The 27,806-nt window shown below is 55.1% G+C and overlaps 1 protein-coding gene across 2 annotated transcripts; it reads left to right on the forward strand.

Moving 5' to 3' along the window:
* The first annotated feature begins 466 nt into the window (after positions 1 to 466).
* CYS1 (cystin 1) lies at positions 467 to 27,642 on the forward strand. Of its 2 annotated transcripts, none has more exons than XM_032353338.1 (5): positions 467 to 867; positions 16,435 to 16,487; positions 20,021 to 22,481; positions 25,174 to 25,227; positions 26,241 to 26,672. In XM_032353338.1, exons 1-3 carry the CDS (start codon positions 529 to 531, stop codon positions 20,133 to 20,135), a joined length of 507 nt encoding a protein of 168 aa, XP_032209229.1. In that variant the 5' UTR covers positions 467 to 528; the 3' UTR covers positions 20,136 to 22,481; positions 25,174 to 25,227; positions 26,241 to 26,672. The 2 variants fall into 2 exon arrangements, with proteins under 2 accessions (XP_032209229.1, XP_032209228.1); XM_032353337.1 differs by lacking the exons at positions 467 to 867; positions 16,435 to 16,487; positions 20,021 to 22,481 and adding exons at positions 22,908 to 24,899; positions 27,046 to 27,303; positions 27,609 to 27,642 and having other exon boundaries at positions 26,241 to 26,670.
* The last annotated feature ends 164 nt before the right edge of the window (positions 27,643 to 27,806 follow it).

Consider the following 27,806-nt stretch of genomic DNA (forward strand, 5'->3'; position numbering starts at 1 on the left):
CGGATCTCGCTCCCCGCGCCACCTTCCACAGGCTGGGGCCGCGCCCCCGCCTCCCGGCCACCCCTAGCTCTGGCCCTGGCCCCCTGCTCTGGAGCCCTCGCCCGGGTCGGCACCCCAAACGCCGGTCGCGCCCCTTCCGGCGTCCCCGCCCCCGGGTCGCGCTCCCCCGCATCTCCGCCCCTCACCCTTCAGGCCGGGATCCGCATCTCATTAGCGCGCCGACCCCCCTCCACCTCCGGCCGAACCCGGTCGGCGTCCCGGTACCCCCGCCGCCCCTCCCTCTAGCGCCCTCGCCACCCTCCACCCCCTCCCAGGCCCGGATCCGCAGCCCAACCCCCGGCTCGCCGGGTCTTGCATCCCTAGCCCCGGATCGCGTCCCCCGCACCTCACCGGCCCCCCTAACCCCGGCCGGGTCGGCACCCCCGCCCCCGGCCGCGCCCCCTCCCGCGTCCCCGCCCCGCCGCGCTCCCGCCCCGGGGCCGCGCTCGGGCGGCGAGACCGGCCTGCCCGGCGGGCGGCGGGGGCGCCATGGGCAGCGGCAGCAGCCGGAGCGGCCGGGCCCTGCGGCGGCTCCGCAGCCCCGACAGCCGGCCGGCGGGGTCCGGCGGGGCAGCCTCGGAGGGCGGGACGCGGCCTCTGGTCTCGGCGACGGCGGCGGCGGCGGCCGCCCGGGAGGAGGCCGGGAAGGCGGAGGCGGCTGAGGGGGCGGCCGAGCCCGACCCCGGCCCCGCGGCGCCCCCCGACGGCGGGGACGAGACCCTGCGCCTGCTGGACCAGCTGCTGGCCGAGTCGGCGGCCTGGGGCCCGGGGGAGCTGGCCCCGCGGGGCCCGGCGCGGCCCCCACCCGCAGCCGGCGCCGGGAGCCCGGTGAGTGTGGGAGCCCGCGGAGCCGTTGGGGCCGCGCCCTGTCCCCCAGCACCCCCCAGCCCCCAGCCGCGCGCTTCCTCCCACCCGCCTCCGCGCACCCCCTCCCCCGCCCCTCGGCCCGCGCCGCGCCCGTCCCCCTCTGCCCTGAGTGTCACCCACCGTCTCTGTGTCTCCGAATGCCTCGGAGATGTCCCGCTGACCACGCGGCCTGTCCTTCCCCAGCATCCCCTCTGATGTTCTCCCCGTCTGCCCCTTCTGGGTGCTGCTCTCACTGTCTGGGGTGACAGTGCTGGGAGCAGCCTGGAAGAGAGGGGGTGGGGGAGACACACATCCCTTGGCAGAAATGCGTCTCCCAGGCTGTCTTCTGGCCAGAGCTCGCCTTCTAGAACTGTGTCTACCCTCAAAGCACAGCATCCCAGAGCCCTTCCGGCGGAGGTGGGAGCTGGCCAGGGGTGCTGGCTTTTCTCTCAAGAGGAGGCTGCGAAATAGTGGGGACCGGTAGCCAAACAGTGGTTCACAAATGTGTCAGACACGTCAAGAGTCTTGCCTTGCTAGTCTAGCAATTCACATGCTACTGGCTATTTTTAAGATGCTGTGGAATCTGTTTTTAGCTTCCCTGTCCTCTGTTCCAGAACACTTGTAATAACAGTCCTGTTGTTCTAGAAAAACAATAAAAACGAGCGCTCTGGTTTGGCAACAGTCTTCTTTCCAGCAGAGCAGAATGAACAAGATCTTTACTCTCAGCTCCCGGGCATGAGGTGGACGCCAAAGGCAGAGCCCCCTTTTCTGGAGCCCGACAGGCTTAACTGCCAGGACCCAGGGAAGTGTCTTCTGGGGGCAGCCAACAAGCAGCAGAATCCTGAAAAGGCCTCCCTGAGGGGTGGGGAGGAGAAGTGGCTCAAATCAGACCCTGCAGAGTGTCTCAGCACCCCCCCCCCGCCCCATCCTCCTGCCTGTCCCCTGTCCCCTGCTACCCTCCCAAAGTGAGCCACAGTGAGTAGGACTGAATTCGTCCACAAGATTCCTTCAGGACTACGTCACTGTTCAGTTATATAACACTAGAAATGGATAAACAGTTGAGAAACTTGGGGGAAATTCTCAGAGAGCATGGAAGCAATCAACTAGTGTCCAAGTTTCAAGCGCCTTGGAAACTCTCAAAGTGAAAACGAGAGGAAAAGGAAAAGAATGATTTTCCCCTGATCCGCTGAGTCTCAGTGACTCTCAGGGAGCAGGGCTGCCTTACTCACTGACCCAGTCATTTCTACGAGCCCAGCTCCCCGCTAGGTGCTAAAGCCAACACAGATGGCACATGGTCCTTGCCCAAAAGCAATTCACAGTCTAGCTTGGGGAGAGAGACAAAAAGCAGAACACAGTGTGCTGAGACAGACTTGCACAGAGCTCACAGGAGGAGGGACTGATCCCCTGGAGAAGGGGACAGCCCTTGACCTGAATCTGTCCAGAAGGACAGCCCTTGACCTGAATCTGGAAGGATCTGTGGCCTTAGCCAGGCAGACAAGCAGGGAAGAGCATTTGTGCAGAAGGAACCCTGCATGAGTGGGTAAAGGCAATGGGGTGTGGTCTGCGGTGCCCAGGCTATGGATGGGGATGGCCTGGGTGGAAGACGCCGATGGGTCCCTAACCATGCTATCAGGTCGTTTGAGAGTTTCCCCATGTTAAGGAATTTGGACTTCATCCTAAAAGCTATGGCTATCTCTGAAGGGCTGGGGGGTGCAGCGTTTGTGTTTTAGGAAGAGGACACGAACAGCTGTGGGACGATGGGCTGGGCCAAGTAAGCCCGGGACCAAGATAGCCAACTGGGGGCTGCTTTGGTGGTCTGGGTGAGCAGGTCCTGAATGAAGCAGGACAGTTAGAGGGCCGAGGGGAGGTGGAGGTACCTGGGAGGGAGAATCGGCCAGCCGGGGTGGTTCTTCTGGAGGTAGATTGTATGTACCTTCTGTGCCATAATTATTTCTTGAGTCAATCCTAGAATCTTAGATTATTAGATCTGTAGGAAAGCTCCTCGAGTCCAATTATTTTCAGGTGTGGGGAGACAAAGTGAAAAGGTCCAGGCTCCTAATTTCTTGACTGTAAAGTTCACAGTTAGAAGGTTAATTGCCTTTCAGCTCAGTTGTGAGTTTTATGCTTTTTGCTATATAGATGACCTCCTTGGACTGATTCTCTTGGCACTTGCACATCTTATAAGATTCCGAGTCGGTAAGACATCATTGAGCTAGGAAGAAATTGGTATTTAGATGTATCAATATTGACCATCTCAAAACCAAAGGGCCAACTTCAACTTGTACATAGAAGTCGCCCCTTCTCCGAAGTGTTAGAGATGCTGTTCCCAAGGACAGAGCAAATGTTTCATTGAGCAAGTAAATGACACAATTTAAATTTCTTGAGGAGGGAAGGACGGAAACCTTCCTTAGGTGCTAAACTGTCTAGCATTTTGAAAGAGAGAGGTATTCTTCATAAGACAGTATCAGACTCAAGTGAAATTATCCCTTTAAGCACCCATGTTTAAAAATTTTAACCACTATTGATTAGACTCTCTTGGAGACTGATTATGTATAACTCTGAACCATCATCCTGAATATTACGGATTATACTCGACTTTGTTCAAAAATAGTCGTAGCTCATATTTTAACATGCACTGGGGTCTCGGACATGCATTAACTCTTTTCATCTTTAACATTATTCTTGTCCATTTTTACAGATGGGAAAGAAAACAGGCACAGAGAGGTTAAGCAACTTAACCAAAGCTGCACAGTTATGGCGGAGTGGAGATCAGACTCTGGGCAGTCAGGCTCCTGTATCTTGTACTCTTATGGCCCTAACAGTTATGATGCTTGTCACATTGTAACCCATTGTCTGTCCCTGAGCAACCCCCACCCTAGTGGACCCTCTCTGAGCTGGCCTTGGGGGAGGGGCTGAAGTCACATACCCACGCCTGCTGGTCCCGTGTTTAAAGGAAGAGCAGGACCCTTTGAGGTCAGGCCAGAGAGAGGTTCTTCCCTGACCCGGAGAATCATCTCTTTGCCCAATGGGCTTTGTGGCAAATATTCAAGTTAATCTAGTGCTCATGTTTGTCTCATTTCTTAATTCTTGGTTGTTTTCCTGATACTGTGAAGGTTGCTGGGTAAGAATGAAGTATTGCCATCGTCTAAAACTGGCATTTTTAAAGTTAACTTTTAAGAAGTATTTACGTTTATTTATTTATTTGAGAGAGAGAGAGAGAGAGAGATTGGGGATCGGAAGGAGTAGAGAGAGAGAATCCTAAGCAGGCTCCACACCCAGAGCCTGATGCGGGGCTCGATCTCATGACCCTGAGATCCTGACCTGCCATCAGGAGTCAGATACTTAACCAACTGAGCCACCCGGTGCCCCTTTTAAGAAGTATTTAAATCAATCATTTATACCGCTATGTATGATATATATATATTCCTATCTACATGGGTATCTACAAGTAATGTGGTCCCAGCGGCATTATGTTGATATCGGTGAAACTATAATATTCCCTTTTGAATTTTTATACTAAAACTTCTCTTAAACAGCTTTTATATGGCTGCATAGTATTCTTAATGATTTTAATAAATGCAAAATATCCATCAAGTCCATATACAATAGCAAAACCGTCTCCTATTGCTGTCCTGGGTTCATTTCCACCTTCGTGCCTGTGAAATGTTAGGTGTGCAAGACAGAATGCCTTTTCTAAAGCCAGTGGGACTTTAAAATCAAGAGCATTTTAGTGGGATATTAAAATGGAAAACTATTTAGGATGGAAAAATTACTTAAGGAGAGCTGACGGTTTGGGTTTGGGTTGTATTAAGTTATTTAATCCAATTCTAGTTTTCTAACAGTGCAGTGGTATCTCTGGTCCTCAGAGCTCTGGTAACTGGAGGAGGTACCGTGCACGGTTGATCCGTGCGCTCAGCTCGGGCCATGTGCCGTTTGAGGTGCTGGGTGTACGTAGTGACCCAAACAGGCATTTGATCTGCTACCATTCTGATCACAGTAAGTCCACCAGGGAACAAAATAAAGTACAAAGAACAATAAAGTACAAAGAACAAAATAAAGTACAAAGAACAATAAAAGCAGGGGCACCTGGGTGGCTCAGTCCGTTAAGCCTCTGACTCTTGATTTCAGCTCAGGTCATGACCTCAGGGTCGTGAGACTGAGTCCCACGTTGGACTCTGCGCTCAGCGTGGGGTGGCTTGGGATTCTGTCTGTCCCACTCCCTCTGCCCCTCCCCCCTGTGCCTCTCTCTCAAATTTAAAAAAAAAAAAAAAAAAAGAACAACACAGCAGCAGGGGCTGGGGAGAACAAGAGTGAGTGCAGGTTGTTCTTTTTTTAATAGGTGGGCAGGCATGGTGTCACTGAATGGGCAGTACTGGGGAAAGCCGTGGAGGAGGCGAGGACTGCCCCGCTTCTGTGGGAACTTCTGTCCCAGGCTGAGGGTTCAGCCAGTCAGAGGTCCTGGGGGGGCCTGGAGGGTCTGCCCAGAGAGCAGCGGGTTGGGCGGTGTGGCTGGAGTGGAGAGGGCAAGGTCAGGGTGGTGGGAGACAGGCTGGTGCCCAGGATGGGTGCCCGGTGTCTAGGCAGAGCATCATGGTCCTTTGGCCACTGTTAGGCCGTTGGCCCATGGACACAGAGGTCTTTGTAAGTGCTTGGGGCTCAGGGGAGAGGTTGTGGCTGGACCTAGGAGTGTGGGAGCCGGCAGGACAGAGGCACGTGGAGGGTGGACCAGAACACCAGTAACAACGACGCCAGCTAACACCCTCGTGTGTTCCAGGCAAGCACGGCTGCCAGTGTGTATGTGTGTGAGCTTGTGTGAGAGGAGCCGAGGACCTGGCCCTGCTGTGTTTAGACGCGGAAAAGATAAGGAGACATGCCAAAGGGGACAACCAGTAACGGGGGGAAAAATCCAAGAGGACGCCATGTCTGGAAACCAAGGGAGGGAAGTGTTTCAAGAAGGGAGAGGGGAGCAGCTCTTGTAAATGCTGCTTGATGGGACGAACAGGATGAAGCCAGGGAGCTGGCCACTGACCTCAGCCACCTGGAGATCCCTAGAGCCCTCGGGAAGAGCGTGGGGGAAGCCCGACGGGCTGGGGTTCATGGAGAATGAGGGGCAAGGGACCAGAGTGTAGTCAATGCTTTCGGGAAGGTTCTTTTTCCAGTGCAGTGGCAGTAGATGGTCAAGGATGGCTCTTTTAGGAAGCCCAATTAACCATAAAATCTCAGTCCCAGACGGGCTGGATATACAAAGTCTTTGAGATTAAATGCACTAGTAAAATTCAAGGGCACTCTTAGAGAGGAAATTCTGATACAACCCAATAAACACAAATTCTGCCCCTTTACTACCACATTATGTCCTTCAGACTTAGTTCCCCCTCCTGCCTCATAAATCTGGGCTGGTCAAGATCTAGGGAAGTTTGTTTTGGGGGAAGTTTTTTTTTTTTTTAGGATTTTATTTGTTTTTATTTTTTAAAGATATATTTTATTTATGTTTGAGAGAGGAAAAAAAGAGAGAGAGAGAGAGAGCATGCGAGTGAGTGGGGAGAGGCGGAGGAAGAGAATCTCCAGCAGCCTCCCTCCTGCGTGCGGAGCCTGAAGTGGCCAGATCCCAGGACCCTGAGATCACGACCCGAGTGAAATCAAGAGTAAAACGCTTAACCAACTGAGCCAACCAGGTGCCCCTATAGATCTTAGTTTTTCTTTTTTCTTTTTTCTTTTTTTTTTTTGAAGATTTTATTTATTTGACAGAGACAGCAAGAGAGGGAACACAAGCAGGGGGAGTGGGAGAAGGAGAAACAGGCTTCCTGCTGAGCGGGAGCCCTATGCGGGGCTTGATCCCAGGACCCTGAGATCATGACCTGAGCCGAAGGCAGGCATTTAACTGACTGAGCTACCCAGACACCCCTAAAGTTCTTATTTTTAAATAATCCCTATATCCAACTCGGGACTTGAACTCACAACCCCAACATCAAGAATCATACGCTCTACTGACTGAGCCAGCCAGGTGCCCCTCATTTTCTGGAAACTTTATTGTTGCTGCAAAGGTAGCACATTTTTTTTTTTTTTTTACAAGAAGGTCTAGGCCGATCATGCGTTCTAGTTAGGTGGAATGAATCCGTCTTCAGCATTTTTGTGAAGGTTCCGTTTTGCTCTAGCAGAGGAGGACCTGGATAAGGCTTGTGTGTTCCCACCAGCCCAGGACTTCGGCGTAGCCCAGGTTCACAGCTACCGTGGGAGGTGAGGGGGAGGACAGCAATCAAATGATTATGTGGCTGGAAAGCAGATCACCAGAGAGACTTGAACGTGATGGATGATGTGATGGACTTTTGGCAAAGAAAATAAAGCCACTGTTTTGAAGAGTTACTGTCCATCTGCATTCAGATGTGATTTATACCAAAGCACACAAATTTGAGCGGGAGTAGGCGGTTTTTGAGCAATCTAGGAAACATGGAGGAGTCAAACGTAGTGCTGACGCTCAGAAAGCTCCTAGCTGTGTTCTGGAGGGCCGTATAAACGCACCTTTGTTGTTCATCAGGGAAGCCCCGCAGCACAGGTGTGTCATAAGTATGACACACCCAGGGGGTTGAATAATCCCACCGGAGGCAGGCGTCTTCCCGGTGGGCCTGACGTCTGAGCTGGTTCTGAAGGATCGGTTGAGTTTTCCAGTAGCGTGTGGGGATGAAGCATTCCAGAGGGGGCAGCGTGTGGAAAACCCAAAGGGATGAAACAGTGTGCAGCCCCTTCTAGCCGGACAGCGAGGGGGTGATGGGTGGAGTGCAAAAGGCAAGCGGGCCGCCTCGAGTCCGGATTTCGCAGCCCTCTAGGCTAAGGGGTGGAAATCCATCCTGTAGACAGTGGGGAGCTCATAGAAGTTGTCTGTGTTTATTATACTTAAATGTTGATTTTAAAATCAGAAGAGGTAATAGACACGCACCGGCGAGAAGATGGGAAAGATGTCCCGAAAAGCAAGTGTCCCTCCCACCGTCGCCACCTTTTCCCCAGGTCCCTTCCCGGAGACATCGCCTTATTTCTCCTGCTCTCTGGGCCAGCCTCCCTTTCCGAAGGTCAGAGGTAGCAGCGGGGAGGGAATGAGCGGGGACAGTGCAGGAGTAGGACGCTCGGGTAGGCGGGCACTGCACTGATCCGGGGCAGAGAAGGCGGGAGAAGACCGGGTGGCAGGTGCGACAAGCAAAGGAAGGCGAGTTTCTAGAAAGACGCTGGGGCTTCTTGCTTGTGTAGTTGAGCCGACGATCACGCTCAGTGCCTTACACGGCAGGTCGGGGAGGGAGGCGGACCAGTTCCAGAGGCCGTCTGAGACTCATGTCCACTGCGGAGAGTGGTTCGTGAACATCAGCCTGCAGACAGCCGGGCTGGGGTGTGGTGGGGGGAAGCACTTGGACTGGGGGAGAAGATTAAGCCTGGAGAAGATCAAACGCTGAAGGCAGAGTCCTCCCCTCAGGGGACCTGTAAACACAGTGAGGCTGTGAACTGCGAGATGCACAGTGCCTGCAGATGTGGGTCGGCGGGTGACCTCAGAGGGCTCCCTCCCTCCATGGCTGCAGGATGGCGGCCGCTGTGCACGGGGTGAGAGCCCAGCCCCACAGCGCCTGGCCTGACCTGAGCCTCAGCAGTGGCTACTGAGTGCGGGTGGAGAGACAAAGGGCAGGGAGGGTGGGGGTCGCTGTCACATGCCTGACACCCAGCCGTGCTGGGGAAGACTTTCTGGGCCCAGGAGCTCTCGCTCCCTCAGGGGCTGGGACAAGGGGTGCCTGGGCTCTGGTGAGGGGCCAGCAAGAGTCTGGGGAGACCCAAGGTTCTTACCTCCTTCAGGGCCGGGAGCCCGATACCATCAAGGAAGGAGACCGCTGGCCTCTTCCTCCCAACATCCAGTGTCCAGGAACCTGGTGGTCTCTTTCCAGTTGGAAAATCAAGCACTAGCCCCGAAGGGAGTCAAGGCCATGAGGCCCATATCTCATTCGAATCGGGGGGTCTTTGGGGCTCAGCAGGCAGAGCTGCCCCAGGGCCGGGCAGGCCCCCTGGGAGCCACACCAGGTCATCTCCCTCCCCATGCAAGGGCCCGCACCCCCAGATCGGGGCCGCCCCTAGGGTGGGCAACGGTCCGCCTGCAGCCCATCCGCGAGTCCAGCTGGGTCCCCAGTGTCTATAATGGTGTGAAAATGAATGTGGTTGTGCTTTATAAGGTGAGAAAACACTATACATGCAACTGATTGTCCTTTTCCTCCAATCCCACCCCGTTTCGCTTCTCCAGGCCTTCATTCTCTCTGGAAACACTTTCATGAAGGCGTGGCCTTGTGAAGGGAGGTGGGGGCTCCCCGACCGACGGTCTCAGAGTCAGAGCCTCCTTGGTCTCAGAGTCAGAGCCTCCTTGGTCTCAGAGTCACAGCCTCCTTCGGGGAAAGTCTGGTTGTCATTTGATTCACGCAGAACTGCCTTGGAGTGGGGCGTGTCGGGACAGGCGCGCCCCCTGGCGGCGGGAGGGCTGGACCACCCCCCCCCCCGCCCCCCGCCCCCGCAACCCAAGGCACAACAGGGGACCTGGCGGAGGTGGGGAGGCCAGGCGCCAGGGCTGCCCTCACGCTGTTCTCTCCACACTATGTGTTCAAGTGTCCATCGTGAGACAAGGAGCCAGAAAACCCTCAACCAACCGGACCAACCTGGGCTTCCAAGAAGGGTAATTCTTCGATAATGAAGAAGGGGACATCTTCCCGGGCTGTGGAATATTATTACCCGGCCATAAAAGGGAGAAAACTACTGGGATGCCTGGTGGGATAAGTGGGTGGAGCACGCGACTCTTGATCCTGGGGTCATGAGTTCGAGCCCCACACTGGGCACTGTGAAATGTCTCTACACACAATGTGGATGGATCTCAGAATCCTACACTGAGGGACAGAAGCCAGGAAAAGGGCGCATGCTTTGTGATTCCACAATGGTCGTGGCTTCCAGATGGAGCCACAAATCCACAGGGACAGTGGTTGCCGGGAGGCAGGACATGGCCGAGGGAAGCCGGGAGGACCACAGAGGGTGCTGACGGCCGGGGTGGTTTACCGTGGAAGGCTACCAGACTGGATTCCTTACACATCTGTGGCAATTCTGCACATCACTGGTACACGCGCGCGCGTGTGTGTGTGTGTGAACATGAAGAGTTAAAAGAGTTAAAACTTCTTCTCTAAATAGAAGAAACAGAGCAGAGACATTTTGGTAAGTAAAAGATACAGTACATTTCCTAAAAATTAACCACTGATACTTTGCTTTTTCCAAAGTGCCTAGTGTAGGAGTGTGAGGAGACTAAGAGACCCTCTGATTCACTCCCTCCCCAGCGCTGGTGTGTTCCTCCAAGCCTGCACGGGATCGTGAGTGATGACACACATACCCCCCGCCCACCCACACACACTCACGCGCTACCTGAGTTCAGCCCAGTTCCCACGGCCACCGGCCTCAGCCCAGGCGCCATGGCCCCCCGGGGCTCCCAGTGTCTGTCTGGCCCAGAGGTGGCCAGCTGCCAGCTGGCTGGTGGCTGGAACATGTGTCCACGCTAGGCCTGGAGCCGCCAGCAGGGGCTGCTGTGTCTTTGCTTTTCATCCAACCTCCCTTTGCTGCCTCAGTGAGCTGGGTTTCTGGGAGGGCGTCTAACATAGTCCACATCTGACAAAGTCAAGCGAAAGGCTGAAATGCACTGATAAGGAAAGGACCGCACACTCAGACCTCGCGCATAGGAAGAAACTTCAGTAAACATGGAGCAAATGTAACAAGCCTGAGCCATCAGGGAGATTATGAAAGCAAGAGCACCACGTCCCTTCCGAACCCCGCTGCACGGTGTGCAGTCCCCGCTGGTGACGGTGTGCCCAGTCCTAGCTGCCCCGTGAGGCCAGCAGTGTGTCGCCGTTGGTGGCAGGGAAAGCAGCGAGGCAGTGGAGACAGGCTGATCCTGCAAAGGTCTGACTCTCCCGCTGGGAGAAACTGTATTTGTGACAACGTTCAGAGAGTCTGGTGATGAGGGGGCTGGCCAAAGCAGGTGACGATGGAAGCGGCTTCCGGCTGAAACTGACAAGAGGCGCAAGGGTGCAGATAGCATGACGTTGAAAACGCTGGGGATGGCTGGCAAACTACTGCTTCTCTTCTCTGGAGCTCCTGGGAATGCAGGCAGGCCCAGCGACCGAAAGCCATCGGGAGGCAGGTTGGTGGACATGTAAGCAAAGACTTTCACGGGCACCCGAGAGAGTTGAAAGCAGGGTCCCAAAGAGATCTCTGTCTAGCCCTGTTCACAAGAGTGGTATTCGCAGCAGCCAAAATATACAAGTGACCTGACAGCCGGATGGAGAAGCAGAATGTAGTACACACACGCAGCAGGATATTAACCAGCCTTAAAAGGGAAGGACATCCTGATACCTGCTCCAACGTGGATGAACCCCAAAGACGCGTCAGCTGAGATCAGCCAGATGCGAGAGGACAAATGCTCTAGGTTTGCACTTAGACAAGGTGGTCAGACTCATAGAGCCAGTAGGAGGGGGCTTGGGGTGGGGATGCACAGAACGGGGAGCTGTTTAGTGGGGACAAAGTCTCTGTTTTGCAAGATGGAAAGAGCTCTCGAGATTGGTTGCACAACAATATGAATGTACTTAATCCTGGAATATACATAAAGTCTTTGTGGTGCGTGGGTGGCTCAGTGGATTAAAGCCTCTGCCTTCAGCTCAGGTCATGATCCCAGGGTCCTGGAATCGAGCCCCGCATCAGACTTTCTGCTCAGCAGGGAGCCTGCTTCTGCCTCTCTCTCTGCCCTCCTCTCTGGCTACCTGCGATCTCTGTCTGTCAAATAAATGAATAAAATTAAAAAAATAATACTGAAATATACACTTCAGAATGGTTAAGATGGTGAATTTTAGGCTATGTGCATTTTATCATGGAATTTTTTTTTTTTTTTAAAGATTTTATTTATTTATTTGACAGACAGAGATCACAAGTAGGCAGAGAGGCAGGCAGAGAGAGAGAGAGAGAGGAGGAAGCAGGCTCCCTGCTGGGCAGAGAACCCGATGCAGGACTTGATCCCAGGACCCTGGGATCATGACCTGAGCTGAAGGCAGAGGCTTTAACCCACTGAGCCACCCAGGCGCCCGGAATTTTGTTTTTAATTAAAAAGAACATTCATGGGCACCTGGGTGGCTCACTTGATTAAGCGCCCAAATCTTGATCTCTGCTTGGGTGTCAGTCTCAGAGTCATGAGTTCAAGCCCTGCATTGGGCTCCATGCCCAGTGTGGAGCCTACTTAAAACAAAACAGAACAACAAAAAAAAGAACATTCAGATAGTCTGAGCTGCTCTGAGATGGGATGGGTGGCTTCAAGAGGCAGCGGGGGTAAGTGTGTGTGTGTGTGTGTGTGTGTGTGTGTGTTACTTCCTGTCTTCTTTCTTCACTCCATCCCTACTCTCTGTCCCTCTTCCGACTGTGAATTCCTTGCTGACTTGGAAGTCATCTCCTCTTCATCTTTATACTCCCCAAAGGCAAGAATGAGTGTTCAAAGAAATGTGCCATGATAGTAAGTTCCCCATGGCAAGGTCGCCAGCCACCAGCGGTCACGGTCAGCTCTTGGCGGTACTGCTGGGACTGGGCTGTGCACCATTGCCCTGGGGCCAGCCTCCACTTGGCGTGTTGGGCAGGCAAGAACAACCTTTACCGGAAGCACATTGAGGCTGGCTGGCCCTCCCCTGCCCATCCCCACGGGGCTGGCATCGACAGGACACACCCAGTGTGTGTTTTCTTCCACTTCCCATCACTAACATTCCCCAAGAAACACATCAGAGCTTTTCTCAGGGAAGAGTGTATTGTATAGGAACCTCTGGTTATGCCTCAAAGACCAAGACCAAGTCCCCTGGACCAACCTCATCACGCGCTCTGGTCATCTGCCTGTGGAGCTTCATCAGAGGTTACCCTAGACTGGATGTTGGTTCACATACTTCAAGTGGTGTTTCTTCGTCATCTGTAGGATTGCTGTTACTCTAAGGATGAGCCGGATGGATAATCTCTCATCTCACAGCAGTCCTGAGGAGCCAAGATACCATTATGCAAATGGGTAAACTGAGGCTCAGAGAGCCTCACAATCCATCCAAAGGCATATCATTATTAAATGACACAACTGGGATTTGAACCCTTTTCTCTATTATGCCATTTTTACTCTACTATGCCAACTGCTATACAGAATTTAAACTCAAGATTATAACAACCCAGCAACTTGACATTCGACTTAATTCAGAAAATACCCCGTGTTTGTTCTGTGCTCAGCTTGGAGAGCTGTAAGCTTGGGAGAAGTGGTACTCTTGCTGGGGAGGACTAACTAATCTAATGGGTTAATAACTAGAGGACAGCATGGTCTATAGCATCTGTCTGATGACAATAGAAACAGTAACAGCCAGTGTTTACTGAGAACTTACTAAGTGCCAGGCACTTTGGGATGACTTTAAAGTATCTCCCAGTAAACTTGCTTTGCACACGAGGAAACCACTGCTTAGAAAGGTCAAGACATCCACGCCAAACCACAGTGCTGGTAGGCCAGGCTTTGGGCTATCTCTCTTTCGAAACTCGTGCTTCTGACTACTGTAGTGCCCACCTTCCCCAGTCGCACATTTTATAGCAACATCCACCTCCCAGCACCCAGCACTGTGCTCTTACACATCCAGCTAACTGTTTGATGTGTTTAAGACTTACTTCTCTGGTGACATTTCTGGCACCTCGAGCGCAGAGCACATGTCTGCGTGGCTGCTGATGGAGCGCTGGGCGTGCTGGGTGAAGGGCTGGTGAGTGATTGACCCATGTGATTACATCTCCGAGTCGGAGGATGGAGAAGGGCTTTAAAACAGAAATCGGAGGGGATCTAAGCAGCTTCCAATGGGGGAAAAGTGCAGTTCTCTTTATTGGCTGTGTAGGATCATGGAATGACGGAAAGCAATTATTCCAGTAAGAAAAGGAAAAAAAAAAAAACCAAAGCCTTTAAAGCTCCCCACTGTCTGCAGAATAAGGAAGGTCCCTCTACCAGGCCTGAATGCATAGATTTAATTTCAAGTGGTCCCAGACTAGAAATGCCACCGAGATACCTGGAAAAAAGTCATCTTCCTCTTAGGCCCTGAGGAATACTCACAAAGACGTTTCCAAGGACAATGAGCAGCACACAACAGGAAATAACCAACTATGGAAGGAACCCAGTAAAAACCAGAAGAAAAAATAGTTAACAAAAACAGATGAGTGAAGGGGCACTTGGGTGGCTCAATTGGTTAAGTGTCCAACTTTCAATTTCAGTTCAGGTCATGATCTCAGGGTCCTGGGATTGAGCTCTGGGTTAGGCTTCATGATCAGTGGGGAATCTGCTTGAGGGTCTCCTTCTCCCTCTGCTCCTGCCCCTCACCCCTCCAAAATAGATCAGTGAACACTTCAGTTATTTGGATTACCAGGAACAGGTAATAGTTGATTTATGCTTATTATGTTTAAAGAAAATACCTACAAAGCACAAGGGCCTAGAGAAAGTGACATGATGTATTTGAAAAAGAACCAAACTCTCCTCGCTCATACTCTCTCTCACTGTCTCTCTCTCAAATAAATAAAATAAAATTAAATTAAAAAAGGGCGCCTGGGTGGCTCAGTTGGTTAAGCGACTGCTTTCGGCTCAGGTCATGATCCTGGAGTCCCGGGATCGAGTCCCGCATCGGGCTCCCAGCTCCACGGCGAGTCTGCTTCTCCCTCTGACCTTCTCCTCGCTCATGCTCTCTCTCACTGTCTCTCTCTCAAATAAATAAAATAAAATAGAACCAAACCGAACTTGTAGAAAGGAAAACTAGAATAAATAAAGTCAAAGATCCCAATGGTGTGGGTTAGCAGGAGACCAGACAAAGATGTAGAGATCAGCACATTGGAAGACGGAGCTGGAGAAATGACCAGCCCATGGCACCCAGACGAGGCTCTGATCCAGGATGCTTGAGAAAAAACCCACAGCAGACATTAAGTTGTGAAACAATAGAAACTTTCCCTTTCTAAGGGAGCAAGACAAAGAAGTCAGTTATCATCATTTCTTTTCATGTAGCACCAGGAGTACAGTAAGCCTAGGGGGAAATCAAACGGCTGTTAGAGAATGTGAATGAGAACAAAAATAATACAAAAAGAATCTATAAATAAATTATTAGGGCTAATACAAGAGTTAGTAAATTCACCAACCCCCCAAATATATATATTTCAGTCATATTTCTATAACAACAAGAGATATAAAATTTTATTTAAAAAGTTTATGTTGTGGTGTCTAGGTGGCTCCATCAATTGCGCGTCTGCCTTTGGCTCAGGGCATGATCCTGGGGTCCTGGGATCGAGCCCTGCATTGGGATCCCTGCTCAATGGGGAGTCTGCTTCTCTCTCCCCCACTCCCTCTCAAATAAGTAAATAAAATCGTTAAAAACAATAAAATAAAGGGGCGCCTGGGTCGCTCAGTGGGTTAAGCCTCTGCCTTTGGCTCAGGTCATGATAGTGTCCTGGGATGGAGCCCCGCCCTGGGCTCTGCTCAGCAGGGAGTCTGCTTCCCTCTCTCTCTCTGCCTGCCTCTCTGCCTACTTGTGATCTCTGTCTGTCAAATAAAGAAATAAAATCTTTAAAAAAAATTTAAAAAAAATTAAAATTTTAAAAAGATGACAGCAATAATAGCATTGCAAATACAAGTATCTCGGAACTGGTCTAAAAAGAGACATCCAGGACACCTGGGCAGCTCAGTCAGTTAACCATCTGCCTTTGGCTCAGGTCATGATCTCAGGGTCCTGGGATCCAGCCCCAGGTCAGGCTCCCTGCTCAGCAGGGAGTCTGCGTCTCCCTCTCCCTCTGCCCCTACCCCCGCTTCACTGTCTCTCTGTCTCTCTCTCAAATAAATAAATAAATAAATAAAGACGTAAAAAAAATAAAGGACATTAAAGGCATGAATGAAGGGGAAACAGTCCCAGTTCATAAATCACAAGGCCAATTATTATAAAGATATCAATTCCCCCTCAAATGATCTGTGCCTTTATATCACCCCAACAAAATCCCCAAGATTTTTGTTTCCCATGGAATAGGCCAGTTCGAATATGGGGGAAGGCAAAGAACAGAGAGTATTCAAGATTCTTTAAAAAAAAAAAAAAAGTGGGGTGGGAAGACCTGCTTTACCAGATGTCAAGTTCATCGTAAAGTTGTGGTCCCCGGGACAGGCTGGTGCGGGCCCAGGGCTCGGCCCTGACCGCTGGAAAAGCCCACAGACGGACGTGTGCTCCGTCTCCACACCTCGTCTGGGTGAGAGCGCGGGGTGCCATCAGGTCACCCTCCCTCCACAAGGCAGGGAGCTGCTTCTGTGAACTTCGTCAAGTCACCTTTCCCACCTGTGAAGGAAGCGGACGGACCCAGGAAGCCAGAGGGAGCCTTTCCGGCTGTGGTTTTTCGAGGACCGCGGTGGCCGTCCGCTGCCGGCAGAAACCCGGGACCCAGGTGGGCCGCACCCCTGACAAACTTTTGATGCTTCTTCCTTTTGTCCTTCTCAAGGTGTCCTGGAAGCAGAGCGCTGATGAGCCCCCGGAGAGCGCCGGAGTCTCCAGGTGAGTGCGAGGCTGGGGCAAGCGCATTCCCTCCGCCAGAGGCCACAGCTTCTTGTGTGGCCCCCAAGTCCCAGGTCCCAGCTCGCTGCCCGATGCAGCTCCCGCCGTCCAGGAACGGTCCCGGCCAGGGAAGGTCCCTTCCATGGAAACGTGCAGAAGCCCTCCGGTCTCACGGCCGCCGTGACCTTCCCCCAGAGAGATGCTCTGACCCAGATCATCGAGGGCCTTCCCGATCTCCCTCATTCACGCAGAAACTGTGTGCTGGGGGCACCTGCCGACGATCCTTCTGGGGTTTACAGCCCAGAGGGATTGCAGATGGGGCCCCTATAATTCTGTTTCAATTTTATCAGGAAAATGCTTTTAAAACCCCTGGGAAGAGTCAGATAAGGACCTGGGCCCAGAGACCAGACCTCCTCTGCTGCAGGCCATCCCGCATGGCTCCGGGCCGCGTGAGGGTTTCAGGGCATCAAGAGCAGCCCGGCATGAGGCTCGGCTGGGGTGACCTTGGGCCCCTGGCCTGTTCTCCCTCACCGCATCCTCCTGGCTTCCTCACCTCTGAAGGGATCACAGTGATCTACCCTGTCCCCGGGCCGGGCGTGACTCTGGTATTAAGATGTGAACAGGTGTAAAACTTCTGGCGTATGTTTTAGCTGTTTTATGACCAATTCCCAATGGCTGCAGGGCAAGAAGCTGGCTGGGTTTCCCTTAGCGACCACACATTTGTGGGGGTCCTTCCCTGAGCAGCTCGGTCTGTTCACAAGCGCAGGCAGTGGGCTCCTGGGAGCTCAGAGAGGGGACGGGAGAGGCCTCAGGGCTCCCGGCGGAGCTGGTGATGGTTCAGCTGGTTGGAAGGCCGTGTGGGGGGTCGCAGGGGAGGCAAGAGGAGGGAGCCCCCGGGCAGCATCTCCAGCTGAGGACGCTGGGTGCTGGCAGGTGGCGGTTAGCACAGGGCCCTGAGGTCATGGAGAGCCGGGAGCTCCCCCAGGCAGAGAGGGCACCAAGTGTTGAGCTGCGGCCACTGGCCACCGCTCTCGAGTGCGAGCAGGCTGGGACCCCGGGAAGTGGGAACACTTACACCCGCCGGCGCCAGTGGTCCGGGCCCAGAGCCCTGGTCAGCTCGGTGGAGAGCCCTGGTCCTCCCTCCGACCCGCCTCCCCTCCTTGTATGGACCGGGGATGGGCTTGGCACTCGGCATCTGGGGGTGGTCTCGGGTACAAGGGGGGACACGGGGTCCCTCTGCAGTAGCTGTGCCAGGGGCCCCGGCGGCGCTGCTGGGCTGACCCAGACGCCCGTGCCTGCGGCTCCGTGCTGGGGACCTGGGGACACGCCTGCCTGTGGGCTCCAGCTCCGCGCTGGCTGAATGTTTCCACTGATTTTAAAGAGAATTAGTGTGACTTTTCCAGCTTTCGTCAACCTGAGGAGTTTAGAAGGGTTAAATTCCAGGTAGAATTCTGCCTCTTAACCGAGGGGGCCCCTTCTCTCCCTGCACACTGCAGGAGGCCACCACCCTCACCGGGGTCCACTCCTCCCTCCCTCCCTCCCCTGCTTTCATGGGAGGCTCGGGCCGGCTCCGTCTGCCCTGCCGGGGGGGGGGGGGGGGGGGGGGGGGGGGGGGGGAGGGCCATGGAGGCAAGCTCCAAGGGAGGCTGGCCCTCCCCAGGCTCAGACTGGAGTGCGCTTCCTCTGGTCCCCAAACTTGGGCTCTGTGGCCTCTAAGGACTCTAAGGAGAGCCCCTGGATCCCGCCCCACATCTGCCGTGGTTCCCCGTGCCCCTGCCTGCAGGCCCCCCGTGGCCCCACACAGCTCTCAGAGGCAGCGGCCCCTCTTCTCTCCCGGCCTCCTCCCCCAGTCCCTGCTCTGCTGTCAGAGCCCGGCAGAGCAGCATTTCTGGGAGAAATGTCCTAACGCTGCAGTTTACTTTGAAATACCTCCAGAAGTCAGACGGAGGAGATGTGTGATAAAGTAAATACAGCCAAAAAAAAAAAAAAAAAAGTGTATTTACTTCATTGTTGAATCTACAATTTCAAACTTTCTGGATGCTTAGAAGTCTTTGTGATAAAATGCTGAAGAAAAAAATCCTTCGAAGCCCTACTAAAGTATCTCTCCCCAAACGCTCGCCCCCCACCCCCATCCTTGGCAAGCTGGGGTGTCCCCTTGTCGGCGGGCCCCCAGCCTCCACACTCGTGACCTGTAAGGCAGGAGGCGCACATGGCCGTCTGGCTTCGGGCCTCACTCTGCCTCTCGAAGGCAGCGCGGACACCTGGCCCATGTCTGGTCCCTCACCGTTCCAGGCACATGGTCAGGTGTCTCCCAAACGCTTGTTGGAAGAACATTTGATGTGACCCTGGGCCATGTGGGCCTTGACCCCCCAGTCCCGATCATCCTTGATGACATCTGCAGAAGGACATGGAAGGGGCAGGGCTGAGCCGGTCGGGCAGGATTTGAGGACAGGGCTGGCCTGACCTGAGGTCTCAGGATTGGGTAACAGAAGCTGAGGGCGCATGGGGTGGGGAGCTTGGTGGCTCTGGAGGCTCCTGTCCCCACTTGTCCAAGGATCTCCCAGCCCAGCTCCCTGAGTTCACAGGAGGAAGTGGCCCCAGCTGTCTGACCGGCGGAGCCGTGCGGGCTCCTTCTCTAGCATGACAGAGCAGGCTGGCAGGCTTGCTGTCCCCCAACTGGCGACAGGTAGCTCTGGGCTGCAGAGCTCAGCTCTCTTCCAGATGCAGCCTGAACCGTGCCCACGCCCTCCCACCTGTGGGAGGTTCCGGGAAGGCCAAGGCCAGTGCCAGGCAACACTAGCAGGGAGCAGCCTGAGAGAAAGGGAAGTTTGGGGTACAGGGTACACCACCCAAAAGTTCCTGTGATGTCCAGAAAGTCAGAGAGGGGATGGGCCACCAGGTACAGGCTGGTGGGAACCACTTTCTGGAGCCCGGGCAACAGGAACAGGGGTGTGGCTCTGGTCACTTTTGCCATGCCCAGTCCTGTCCTGAGCAGCTCTATTCACCACCCCCCGCCCCTGCCCCTGCAACAAGGGTGCCGGCCCATGAGTAAATCAGGCAACGGGTGTCTCGAAAGGCAGCACACATTTGCTCAGGGCTAGGCCATGTGTAGGACTGGGTGTCGCGTGCTGTGTGTTATCTTGTTCATGCTCCAGAATGGACTTAGAAATACGTCTCCACTTAGAGGGGGAGGAAAAAACCAACCCATGCTCAGAGATATAAACGCCTTGTCCAAGGTCGCGGCCCTAGTAAGTGGCAGAGCTGGGATTTAAACTCGGGCCCTGACCCCGAAACGCTCCAGGGGCTGGCTTCCAGGCAGGGTACATACGGTCTTGGCAGACAAGGTCATAGGCAATGAAGCAAGAAAAATAAGCAGAGGCCTGTCCTGTAAAAGAATAAGAAGGGCAAAGGTTTTCGGGTTTTGGTTTTAGCACGGATCAGACGTCCCCGAATGGGTAGGCCATCGGAGAGATGATGAGTTTGAAGGTAACATCTTGTCTCCTGACGCCGCTGTCTGTGTTTCTGGCCCCCAGAGCCCCGGACAGCAGCTGCAGGAGGCCTGAGAGGCAGTCGGGCATCTGTGCCATCTCCTACGACTACTCGGAAGAGGAGCTGATGGCCAGCATCGAGCGGGAGTATTGTCGCTGAGGCCTCCAGAGCAGCCCTGCAGGCCCCTGTCCCAGCCAGCCGGATGCTGCTCCTTTGCCCCACCCCCACAAGACTGGGGTTGCACCCCCGCCCCCAGCCCTGCCCTGCCCAGGCTCCGGCTGGAGCCGAGCCCCTCCAACATGCAGTTACTCCTGGTTCTTTCAAAGATCCAGCTTCAAGCTTGCTGGCAAGGGGTGGTCAGCCGCGCAGACACAGGTGCGAAGGCAGGCACAGGTGCGGCCCCCAGGTGCGGGCACAGGTGCTGCCTTCAGGTGCGCGTGCAGGTGCTCTCCTAGCTGCTCCTCTCTCGGTCTCTGGGGAGGGCTCGCCTGCGGGGTTCTCCTAGAGCCTGAAATGCTTCCCATGTCGAATGGCCCTCTCTGCTCCGGGACTGGGGCTCCTCAGTGCTCAGTGCTCAGTGCTCCTCCCGGACGGGCTCCCTTGGGGCCTCTAACATGTCCCTGATTCTGAGCATGAGCTGCCTGGAGATGTGGATGTGTGAATTGGGGTTCTGGGGGGTTGGGGCGGGGCCAGAGAGTCTGCATTTCTAACAGGTCCCTGGGGGACACCCCTGTTCCTGGACCCCAGCCTCACTCGGGGTAGGAAGGATTGAGTCTAAGCTTTAGACCTTATCTGACTCTTCCTTCCCGGCACTGGGGCTGTGAGAGCCACCGCCCGCCTTGCTCCCTGGATAGAGGCCTGCTCCCCTCCTGGGCAGATGTGATGGACGCAGCATGCGGGGCTGCGAGCTGGAGCCCTCAGTTCTGATTCCGATCGAGCAGCCACTTTACCCCTTGGGCCTCAGTTTCCCTCTCTAGAAACTGACCCCTGGAGGCTCTTCCAGGCATAGCAGCCCCGACAATCTGGGATCAGGCAGTTCCAGGATTCCTAGATCTCTGCTGTCCTGCCACCCCCTGGGGCACAGAGCTGCCCCTGCAGCTGTAGGGGGGTGGGGTGGAGAACCCCAGCCCCACCTGGAGGAGGTCCTGAGAACACCTGCTCTCACCAGCCTGATGGGACTGGTTTCCTCTCTTCCCACCTGGGAGAAGGCACAAAGTCATTGTGGTGAGGCCAAGAGAGCCCAAGAACGTCCCTGTCTGACAGATGAGGAAGCCGATTTGCCGGGGATGGCTGTGAATCCAAGATGGGGCCGGGGGAGCCAGAGGCTGACCGGAAGGCAGGACCCCTGCGGGGGCGCAGGCATGGCCGGCCTTGGAAGAAGGCTCTGGCTGGCGTGCATTCTGGATCCAGGTGGCAGGTCCCCCTGGAGCAGCTGGGAGGGTGTCCGAACAAAGGGGCACGTGGGTGCGACGTTAGCTTTTGCCAAAGCCAGAAGAGGTCTCAACTTGTCACACACAGTTCCCACCAACTCCTGCAGCCTCCCTGGCGTCGCTGGCAAGACATGAGATCTTCTCGGGCACAGATGCAAGGCCCCTTGGCACTGTCCCCAGACCCACAGGCCTGCTGCCGTCACAGGCAAACGGGTGTTTCCATCAACTTTTATTACTTGGCAAGACAGCCTTTGGTCAGATGTTCCATCGCTGGGAGATTGTACCTCCAAGCCAGAGGACGGTGCGTGGGGCCTTCCAACAGCCCCAAGTCCTCCCAACAGCGAGAGCTACCCCCCATGCAAGCCCAAATCATTTCTTTTGATCAAAGATGAAAGCCATTTCTATTTTAATAATATAGATATTTCTCTTAAAAGTGGTTAATATTTTCTTTCTCACCACCAGACACATTAGGCCTTGAATTTCATGATTTAAAATGTTTACAGTTTTACATCATTATTTTGTTAAAATGGAACGTATTTGGCCAGTTTCCTGCATTTTCCAGTGGAAACCTCACACAACCGTTCATGAGATGAAAGTATTCAGAAAAAGAAGACGTCCCCCTGGGCTACTACGGTCTGTGTCAGTGTCAAAGTGAGAACCCGTCATCAAAGCAAAGCAGTTGTTCTCAGGTCTTTTTTTTTTTTTTTTTTAATTCCCTGAATTCGGGAAAGTATCTTCTGGACAGTGGCCAGCTGAATAAACTATGTGCCCCAGCTGTGAGGTGGAAGGTGGCCAAGTAGGCCCTGTGGGGCGCTGGCCCAGGGGGCGGCGGGGAAGGCCCAGGGGCCTACATGGGGTCCGAAGGCCTGTGGTGGCCACTCGCTGCTCCGGCCCTTCCTGGAGCAGCTCCATGCGCCCCGGGGGCCCCAGCGCCCTGCTCTGGCTCCAGAGCTGAATGCGGGTCTTGTTCACAGATGGGGAGGGAAGAGGCTCCACTAGACGCAGGAAGAGAAAGGCTTCAGGGTCAAAAGTGACAACGACACGTGTCGAGGTCTGGGACGTCTGAACTCCACAAGTGAGTCTCCCGGTTTCTGTGGTGGGCGCGCTCCACGGGGAGGTCGCAGAGGCCACGAATCCAGGAAACACACTCCGTTCCTGGCTCTGAGAAACGTCATGGCCATTTCCCTGGGGCAGAGGCAGAGACATACCGTCCCCTCCTTCTGCCACTGGCGTTCCCAAGCCCCTCCTCTCCGGCCCCCGGGCTCCCAGCCTCATCTGGCCACCCTCCTCCTCACTGTGAGATGCGCTTTCCTGGGACGGGACAAAGTCATCATCTTTTTTTTTTTTTTTTTTTTAAGATTTTATTTATTTGAGAGAGAAAGAGGGAGGGAGAGTGGAGGGGCAGAGGGAGAGAATCTCAAGCAGATTCCCCGCTGAGTGTGGAGCCCGACGCCGGGCTCAACCTCATGACCCTGAGATCATGACCTGAGCCAAAACCAAGAGTCAGACGCTTTACTGGCTGAGCCACCCAGGTGCCCCTTGATGGTCGAAAGTCTTAGAACCACTTCCCACTGGGCTGCCCATCATGAGCTGTGCTGCCCCTCAGGGAAGCCCCCCAGAGCCTCTGCACCTCCATCTCCTGACTCCCACGGCTGTGAGCCTCCCCTCCTCTGCCAGATGCCTGGTTCAGGCATGAGATCTGGTCTCCACCAGGGATGCCACGCTGTCCCCAGGGGCCGGCACACCTGTAGACATGTATTCAGTCCAGAGAGGGGAAAGGCTGTCAGAGAAGAGTAGCCATGGCTCCCCACGGAGGTCTAAGCCACGGGGGTGGCGGTCCTGCTGCTCTGGTGATAATTAGGCAGGAAGAAACCTTTCCTGGGTGCCAGGGAGAGGATAAACCACGTCAGAGGCTCTGAAGGCCCATGCCCTCTGCTAGGAAGAAGGTGGCATGGAGTCAGCCCTTCGCCACTGGGGCATATGGACCCCCCGAGGACTAATCTGACGGTAACAGGTGCGCAAGGCTGTACTTTCTGTGGTGAAGTCGTCAGAATTGGTTGCTTTCAGAGTTGGAAAGCAAAAGCTGCCTTTTCTGTGGGGTGTGGACCCCAGGAAGGAAAGGTGACCCTTATTTTAAGTCTCCGGGAGGCGACCATCCCATGGTCACCCCGTGGAGCCGGTCGGTGTCTGGGGTGTGGCCACATAGGAGGCTGGAAGTGTGTGTGGTTTCTTGTGGCACCAAGGGCCCAGGGCTGTCCTTCCAAGACCCGGGCTTCTGCCAGCGTCAGGGACCTGTGGTCAGGGGTCAATAGTGACACCACTAGGCAGCGAGATCACAGCAGCAGCAACCGTTAGGACTTCCTGGCTCAGCCCCTGGGGAGCTGCGGTTGGAAAGATCCCCATTTGGGCTCTCTAAGCCCCAAGAGATTTAGGACAATTTGTAGGGAAAGATGAGGAACAGCAGAGGGCAGGGCTGAGTTTCCTACGAATCTGACAGGAGAGGATTTGAGTGGAAAATAAAACACGGCCTCATGGGCTAGGGGCCCTGGAGGGATGACAGGCAGATGTGACAGGAATGAGCCGCGTCCGGTGCGAGCTCAGATGAGGGGGAGCCGCTGCGGGTCTGGGTCCTGCTGTCCACACCGTTCCCTCCCTCATCCTTGGAGAACTTGGGGCAGGAAGGAGCCAGGCTCCCCGACGAGGCTGATCAGCTTCTCTCCGCAGCAAGAGCTGGGAGCAGGGGTCGGGGAGGGCCCCGCGCGGAGGGCGGAGGCCCGGACTCCTGCCTTGGCCTCACTTTCCAGCGAATGACTTGGGGATCTTAGCCGCCTCGTCTTTTCGGTGGACGGATGGCTCCTGTCCTTCCTACCGCCCGCGGTTCCTGGGAGGCCTGACCGGCCCATGGCTGGCAGGGAGCTCTGTCAGGTAGCAGGTGGGGGCCTGGTCCCGAGGAAGGGGACCCTGTCGGGCCACTCGGTGTAGGTGGAACAGCTGGTCTGTGCTCCGCAGGAAGCCGGCTGGGTCTGGGCTTGGGGCCTTGGGGGTCTACCAAGAGGCAGAACTCTTCCTCAGGGACACCCCCAAGGTTACAAGTGAGGACCTGCGGCTTCCAGCCCCACCTGGCTTTGCAGCCGGAGCTCTGCCTTTTCCTGGGGTTCCCTATACTAACGTTTCAGAGCTCCCCACTGCCGCGTTGTCGCCAGCCTGGGGAGCCTGTGCTCAGCTGTGCCCCGTGAGGCCAACCGCAGGCCCTGGCTCCCAGGGTTGGAATGCTGAGCCGGCGGGGCGTGGGGCTGGGGACTCCTGCACACCGAGCCCCAGGCCCAGCCACTGCCTGCCCCCTCCGAGAGCCCTCGGTGCTCTGAGAAGCCCCGTCCTCAAGGAGCCCGGATCTAACCGTGCGGGGTCCCCCTTCAAGGAGCTGACAAAATTAGCAGCCCAGTGGCCCGAAAAGTGGGCACACGACCATGTGCACAGCTGCCTTCGGCTTCAGGTGCGGCCACGCTCCAGGCCGGTGCGCACACGGGTGGCTTAGGGCTCCCTCAGCGGATCTCCAGCGTCCTCTCGCGGTCTTCTCTCCCTTGGCTCTCTGTCCTTTGACCCCTCACCTCCTTGGTGTCCCTGGACCCTCAAGGCCATCTCCTCAACTCAGGGACTCCCCTGAGTCCTGCTTGGTTTCGCCTCCCTCCACTGTAGCCTGGAAACTTCCTTAAGGCAGCCATCGGAGGCAATCGCGGGGTTCACCCCACTTGTTTCCTGTCTCTCAGGGGTTTCTCCACAGTCCAGGTCCTTGAAAATGCTACGATCGCGATTTTGTTTGGGTGGGTTGTCCCTTGCTGTTTTAAGATTTATTTATTTATTTGAGAGAGAGACAGAGAGAGAGAGAACGCGTGGGAGGGGCAGAAGGAGAGAACTTCCAGCAGAGCCCATGCTGAGCACAGAGCCTGACTCAGGGCTCGATGTCACCACCCCGTGGTCACGACCTGAGCAGAAACCCAGAGTCGGGGGCTCAGCCAACTGAGCCACCCGGGGGGCCCCTCCCTTGCTATTTCAGACGTGAAACGACGGTCTCGTTACGCCGTCTTGGTGGAAGTGAATCCATATTCCTCTGACTTTAAAGTTCATATTGTCACAAGTCGGCCCGTGGCAGTCCCTGAGAATGACCTCCTCCCTGTTTAGTACAGTCCCTGACACTTTTTTTTTTTTCCAAAGATTTTATTTGTTTATTTGACAGATAGAGAGAGATCACAAGCAGAGGGAAAGAGAGCAGAGCAGAGCAGTTAGGATCCTTGGCTCCTTGGGTAGGAAACAACTAAGGTTTCGTTTGTTTGTTTAAAGTGGGCTCCACGCTGCGGGGCTTGAACTCATAACCTGAGATCAAGACCTGAGCTGATATCAAGAGTCAGGCGCTTAACCAACTGCAGGCGCCCGTGCTAAGGTTTTCCTCTCCACACAGAGTCAAAGTGCCCCGCTGAGCTCGGCGCGTGGCCCCTTGTCTTTACTTGGGTGTCATTTCATAAATAAGGACATTAAAGCTTAGAAGTATCCTTCAGCAGCTCACGGCTGGATGGCGTGGGCCCTCCTCAGGCCAAATCAGCTCTGGCCCCCGAAGCTGCCTGCAGGCAGGCCAGGGCCTGTCAGACCCTTGGCAGAAAAGAAGGCCGCTCGGGGGTCTGTCTGGATGGCTCAGTCGGATCAGTGTCTGACCCTCGATCTCGGCTCAGGTCATCATCTCAGGGTCCTGGGATCAAGTCCCAAGTCGGGCTCTGGGCTCAGTAGAGTTGGCCTCAGGATTCACTCTCACCCTCTGCCCCATCCCCTACCCCAAATAAAGAAATAAATCTTTAAAAACAAGCAAAGAAGAAAAGAAAAGAAGGCCGCAGTCTTCCGTGCTGCCCTCGCCCGGGGCCACCACTCCTCTGCATGCCGCCGTCCGACTGGACGCTGGGAGAGAGCACCGCCCGCCTCCTCCCTTTTCCCGTCAAGACCTCGCAGCCTTTGCCACTCAAAGCCCGTCTACTTCTGAGCATTTTTCCTGGGTCTGCGAGTCAGGGGTCTCTCCTGGCTCAACTCCAGCCCCGGCCTCACCCCTCCAGTTCCTCGAGTCTGACCCCAGCACGGAGCATGAATTCCCTCCATTTAACAAATACCGAAGAGTCACCTGGACCTCCAGGATGCTAGGCCATAGGGACCCAGGCCGGCCACGAGGACTGGCTGCCATCCCCGTCCTCAGGGAGCCCACGGTCTATGGAAGGGGACAAACAGGGAAACACGGAGGCGTGACCACAGGGACAGGTGCCAGGAAAGAAGGCTGGGCAGTGAGGGGAGGCGGTAGGGTGTTGGCAGGAAAGGGAGGTTCAGAAAGGGGGAGACGGAGCACAGACCCCGGTCCTCCCTGCGTCCCTCGCCAGAATCCAGATGAGCCCACGGCACGTGTGGGCTGCTCCTCTCCTCCCACCCTGGGAAGCCCTCGGCCATACTTGCGCGGCCCTTAGGGAGGACCCGAGGCTGCCCCCACCCAGGGTTGCCCCCTCCACTCCCACCAGGGCCCTCACACCCCACCCTGGGCACCTACAGCCTGGGGTGGGCGGGGGAGGGGGGGCCGGCGGCATCTTTGTCCCATGCCCGCTGCTGTTCCGGTCCAGGGCCTGGAAAACCTTCCCCTCGCCGTCCGTTCCCCTCCAGAAGACCTTCCCAGCAGCACAGGCCATCAGCCGCTCACGGGCGGGCCTCCCTGCCCCTCTATCCTCTTTTATCTGTGTTCGGCTCACATTGTTCCTCGTGTGTTTTCCCGTCTCACCTGCTGGACCGGGAGCTCCCCGGGGGCAGAGACTCGAATGAGTCATCTCCGGGTTTCTGCCCCGGCACGACCGGGGTTCATTACGTGCTGCTGGATGGTGGGTAAATGGATGGCTGGGGTCTGGATGGGTGGAGGCGAAGGGGATGGCTGCGGGGGGCGGGGGGCGGGGGGCAGCGGGAGGACGGGGAGGGGGTAGATGGGACGTGAGTGGGAGGGTAGGTGGATGCAATATGCCAATTTCTGGCATGTGGGACCCGACATTTTGGCAGGTAGATTAGACTTGTGATAAAATTCAATAAAATAGAACAAGTTTTCATCTTAAAGAGTGAGCCTCTAGGGTTTTTTTTTTTTTGGTTGGGTTTTTTTTGTTTTTTTTTTAAAAAGATTTTATTAATCTATTTGACAGATTACGAGTAAGCCGAGAAGCAGGCAGAGACAGAGAGAGGGGGAAGCAGGCTCCCCACTGAACAGAGAGCCTAATGTGGGGCCCATCCCAGGACCCTGAGATCATGACCCGAGCCGAAGGCAGAGGCTTAACCCACTGAGCCACCCAGGCGCCCATGAACCTCTAGTTCTAAAGGAGTCCAGGAAAGGGGTGTC

Source organism: Mustela erminea, chromosome 7, assembly GCF_009829155.1.
Source record: "Mustela erminea isolate mMusErm1 chromosome 7, mMusErm1.Pri, whole genome shotgun sequence".
Classification (NCBI taxonomy): Eukaryota; Metazoa; Chordata; class Mammalia; order Carnivora; family Mustelidae; genus Mustela; species Mustela erminea.